Source organism: Protobothrops mucrosquamatus, unplaced genomic scaffold (genome assembly GCF_001527695.2).
Source record: "Protobothrops mucrosquamatus isolate PMUCROS unplaced genomic scaffold, P.Mucros_1.0 scaffold5227, whole genome shotgun sequence".
NCBI lineage: Eukaryota > Metazoa > Chordata > Lepidosauria > Squamata > Viperidae > Protobothrops > Protobothrops mucrosquamatus.
The window spans coordinates 1-5,362 of record NW_015391095.1 but is presented as its reverse complement, the minus strand read 5'-3'; the positions used below and the strand labels follow the sequence as shown (position 1 = coordinate 5,362).

At 46.5% G+C, this 5,362-nt stretch overlaps 1 protein-coding gene across 1 annotated transcript; it reads right to left on the bottom strand.

Annotated features, from left to right (window-relative positions):
• Positions 1–532: 532 nt before the first annotated feature.
• LOC107299648 (transmembrane protein 74B-like) lies at positions 533–1,225 on the bottom strand. Its single transcript, XM_015829004.1, has one exon. It carries the CDS (start codon positions 1,223–1,225, stop codon positions 533–535), a length of 693 nt encoding a protein of 230 aa, XP_015684490.1.
• Positions 1,226–5,362: the final 4,137 nt, after the last annotated feature.

Here is a 5,362-nt window from a genome sequence, read left to right as displayed (position 1 = left end):
CCTCCTCCTCCTCCTCCTCCTCCTCCTCCTCCTCCTCCTCCACCCCACTCCACTCCCTTCAAGCACTGTTGATGTCACCTAGTTGGGTCATGAAATGTCTGCAAGAAAACCACTCAGCTCAGAGGACTATGGGGTCCACCAAGGACCCCACAGTCGTCCTCCTCCTCCTCCTCCTCCTCTTTCTCCCTTCTAGCAATGATGATGTTTCCTAGTTGGGTCATGAAACGTCTGCAAGAAAATCACCAAGCTCAGAGACTACCAAGGACCCCACAGTCCTCCTCCTCCTCTTCCTCTACAGCACTGATGATGTTCCCTAATTGGATCATGAAATGTCTGCAAGAAAACCACCAAGTTCAGAGAGCACCAAGGACCCCACAATCCTCCTCCTCCTCCTTCTCACTCCACTCCCTTCTAGCACTGTTGATGTCACCTAGTTGGGTCATGAAATGTCTGCAAGAAAACCACCCAGCTCAGAGAGCACCAAGGACACCCAGAGAGAGGACTGTATCCAATCCCTCCAATCGGAGAGCTATCAGCAGCTTTGCGTGGCATTGGTCATTTCGGTCATCTGAATGACCTCGTTCTCCACCAAAGCTTGCCCTCCTTCCCCGTTGAGCTGCCTCATCCTCAGGTTGATTGACCCATAGGTCTTTCGGGGCCCTCTGGACACTGGGAATGTCCTCCTCCTATAGAGCTCCCCTTTATACATGGAGACCATCAAGAGCACGGAGAGGAGCATCCCGCCCAAAGTCAACATGACCAAGCCCGCGATGATGCACTTGTCCAAATGGGAGCTGAGGTGGGCATAGTACATCTCCAGTCTCTCCATCTCCCGGGCGGACACCGTGTCTGGGTTCACCCGAGCCTCCCGCGGGATGCTGTAAGCCACGATCACCAGCAAAATCCCGCCCACCAGGAACACCAGGGCCAAAATGAAGCCGTAGTCCACCGAGTTCCCGGTTGGGTCTGACAGTGGCGTATCCTCTGACCTCGGAGAAAGGTCATCGGCGGGAGGTGGTGGATGTTCCTTGGGGTTCCCTGGTCCTCTCTGGAAAGAGGTTTCCTTCTCTTCCTCCTCTTCCTCTTCCTCCCTCTGGTAAGAGGCATTCTCAATGCCTGGCCCGGCCGCTGTCCGTGGTGCTAAAGGCTTCCCTTGCCTCGCTCCCTGGCTGGACCCCAGATGACTCTCCAAGACCGTCAGTTCCAGAGGATTAGTGGACGCCATTGGGCTGATGTCTCCTTGGTCATCCCCCTTAGTGCTTCACCTGGAGGTACGTAAAAACACAAGCATCAAACGGATGAGGACACACGGTTTGGTGTGGACATAAACTGTTTCAACTTCTTCCCTCTTAGGGGCTCCCAGACCTTCGGATTTAAGATGCAAAATAAAAACCAGTAAATGAAAAGTCCAATAAACCAGGGGTCCCCAACCCCCAGTCCATGGACCAGTACTGGGCCATGGCATGCCAGTAACCAGTCTGCACAAACAAGGAAAGCCCCATCCATGGGATGCAGGCAGCACACAAAACCACGCACTCTCCAGTCCGTGGAAAAACCTTTCTCTGTGGAACCAGTCCCTGGTGCCCAAACGTTTGGGGACCTCTGGTGTAGGGGTCCTGCTTGGGCAGGGGGTTGGACTAGATGACCTCCAAGGTCCCTTTCAACTCTGTTTAAGAACTGTGGTGATTTGCTCAACAACAATATGGCAAGAAAGTTCGTAAAATAGGGCAAAACTAGGCTGCATTAACAGAGGGACAGAATCAAGATCAGGCGAAGTGTTAATACCGCTTTACAAGGCCTTGGTAAGGCCACACTTGGAATCCTACATCCAGTTTTGGTCACCACGATGTAAAAAAGATGCTGAGACTCTAGAAAGAGTACAGAGAAGAGCAACAAAGATGATCAGGGGATTGGAGGCTAAAACATACAAGGAACGTTTGCTGGAATTGGGGATGTCTAGTTTAACAAAGAGAAGGACGAGGGGGGACATGATAGCAGAGTTCCAGTATCTCAGGGGCTGCCCCAAAGCAGAGGGAGTCAAGCTATTCTCCAAAGCCCTTGAAGGCAGGACAAGAAGCAACGGATGGAAACTAATCAAGGAGAGAAGCAACCTGGAACTAAGGAGAAACTTCCTGACAGTGAGAACAATTAACCAGTGGAACAACCTGCCTCCAGAAGCAATGAATGCTCCAACACTGAAAGTTTTTAAGAAGAGACTGGACAGCCATCTGTTTGAAATGGTATAGGGTTTTCTGCCTGAGCAGGGGATTGGACTAGATGACCTCCAAGGTCCCTTCCAAGTTATTATTATTATTAAAAATAAAAATAAAAATAAAAATAAAAATAATAATAATAATAATAATAATAATAATAATAATAATAATAATAATAATAATAATAATAATAATTATTATTATTATTATTATTATTATTACTATTATTATTATTGATCATTGCATAGTCAGCCAGATGTTCAGACTGGATTTGGCATTTTGTCTACCTATCGAGTCCTTACCCAGGACCTGGGATAGGCAGATGTGGATGTTTAATGGTATTACAGATCTCGTCGCAGGATGGAAGCAGTTCCTAGTAAGGCCGCCTTTTGCAATTGACTAATGGAGAATTTGTCAATGCCGATGATGGTGTTCAAGTGGTGCTCCAGCTGTTTTGGGATTGCACCCAAGGCGCCTATGACTATTGGTACTACCCTTGCTTGCTTTTGCCACAGTCTTTCTATTTCCTTATTATTATTATTATTATTATTATTATTATTATTATTATTATTATTATTATTATTATTATTATTATTATTATTATTATTATTTTATTATTATTATTATTATTATTATTATTATTAAACTCATTTAACACCTCTTTTGCTAAAGAACAGCAATGTTGGGCTCAGCTGTGGTTGATAAATTGAGGACTATCTGTACTCATAATGAGACAAAGCAGAGAAGTAAAATAGGAGGAAGGAAACTGATGAGTAAACAGGTCTTAAAGAGGTGAGACTGTCCCACAAACGTCAGCCGAAAAGCTGATGCTTACACGCATCTCCTGTGCTATAAAAACTACAGAGTCCCCAAATATATCCTCAAGAAAACATCCTGGCTGACAGCAGAAGAGAACTACGGGGTATACAAAAATAGAGAAGACCTGGATTCCCGTTACAAGCTTAACCTGGCTCTGTCTTGGGACAGCTGCAAGAGACGCAGAACCATACAGAATGCATAATAAGAGTTGGAAGGGACCTTGGAGGTCTTCTAGTCCAGCCCACTGCTTAAGCAGGAGACCCTCTGCCATTTCCAGACAAATGGCTGTCCAATCTCTTCTTAAAAGCCTCCAGTGATGGAGCACCCACAACTTCTGGAGGCAGGTAGTTCCACTGGTTAATTGTCCTCCCTGTCAGGAAATTCCTCCTTAGTTCTAAGTTGCTTCTCTCCTTGATTAGTTTCCACCCGTTGCTTCTTGTCCTGCCTTTAGGTGCTATGGAGAACAGAACAGAATAACAAAGTTGGAAGGGACCTTGGAGGTCTTCTAGTCCAATCCTCTGTTCAGGCAGGAAACCCTATACCATTTCAGACCAATGGCTGTCCAATCTCTTCTTGAAAACCTCCAGTGATGGAGCACCCACAACTTCTGGAGGCAGGTTGTTCCACTGATTAATTGTTCTCACTGTCAGGAAGTTTCTCCTTAGTTCCAGGTTGCTTCTCTCCTTGATGAGTTTCCATCTGTTGCTTCTCAGGTGCTTTGGAAAGTAACTTGACTCCCTCTTCTTTGGGGCAACCCCTGAGATATTGGAAGGCTGAGATCCTGTTCCTCCTTGTCCTTCTCTTCGTTGAACTAGACATTCCCAATTCCAGCAACCGTTCCTTATATGTTTTAGCCTCCAGTCCCCTAATCATCTTTGTTGTTCTTCTCTGCACTCTTTCTAGAGTCTCAACATCTTTTTTGTTTTGTGGTGGTCCAAATTAGACACAATATACCAGGCGTGGTCTCATCAAAGCAGTATAAATTGATACTAACACTTCACACGACCTTGATATTATTCCTTTGGCACAGCCTAAGACTGCATTGGCTTTTTTGGCAGCTGCAAGCTGGCTCCTATTTAATGGATTGTCTACTAGGACGCCAAGATCCCTCCTCCCACAGTTACAGCTGTTGAGCTGGGTACCACCTATGCCAGTGATGGCGAACCTTTTAGAGACCGAGTGCCCAAACTGCAACCCAAAACCCACTTATTTATCGCCAGGTGCCAGGGGGGCGTGGCCCATTGGGTGGGCGTGGCTGCGGTGGTAACGGCAGACTGGATAGGACTAAAAAGTTCAATCAATCAATTCCAACATTGCAAGATCTTTTTTTTCCCACGAGAAGTTGAAATTGACTGATTGAACCTTCTTTTTTTTTTTGCACACAGCGGCGGAGGCCTAAAGCGAAAAGGTTTTATAAAATCCAGCTGAAGGCCTAGAACTGGGGCGACGGCGCACGTGCCCACAGAGAGGGCTCTGAGTGCCGCCTCTGGCACCCGTGCCATAGGTTTGCCACCATCGATCTATGCTGTACCTGTGCCTTTGATTTTTCATACGCCGTACACCTTACCAATGACCTGGGTTTTCCCCAGCATATCCCCCTTGGCTGCTGAATCAACCCATTTTCTTGTTTTACACCAAATTCTGAAATTTTGAACCACCCAAACGGCATAAGCTATAAACAGCTGAAAGGAAGAATAAATAAGACCCTTTCTAAATGCTTAAGGGCCCTGGTGAAGCATCGTCTACGAACGTACCCAGGGGCACAGAGAAAACCGCATAAATGCAATTTTATTTTATTTTAATTGTATTTATTTATTTATTTCTATCCTACCGTTATTATTTTTATAAATAACTCAAGGTGGTGAACGTATCCAACATCATCCTCATCCTCTTTTCCCCCCACAACAACGCTGTGAGGTGGGTTGGGCTGAGAGAGAGGGACTGGCCCAGAGTTACTCAGCCAATTTTCAAGCCTAAGGCAGGACTAGAACTCACCGTCTCCTGGGGATTGGCCTAAAGTCACCCAGCTGGCTTTCACACCTAAGGCGGGACTAGAACTCACCGTCTCCTGGTGATTGGCCCAAAGTCACCCATCTGGCTTTCATGCCTAAGGCAGGACTAGAACTCACTGTCTCCTGGTGATTGGCCTATAGTCACTCAGCTGGCTTTCATGCCTAAGGCAGGACTAGAACTCACCGTCTCCTGGTGATTGGCCTATAGTCACTCAGCTGGCTTTCATGCCTAAGGCAGGACTAGAACTCACCATCTCCTGGTGATTGGTCCAAAGTCACCCAGCGGCTTTCATGCCTAAGGCAGGACTAGAACTCACC

What these genes read in the sequence shown, in the direction of transcription:
- LOC107299648 (XM_015829004.1), bottom strand. Translation starts at nt 1,225, where the DNA reads ATGGCGTCCACTAATCCTCTGGAACTGACGGTCTTGGAGAGTCATCTG.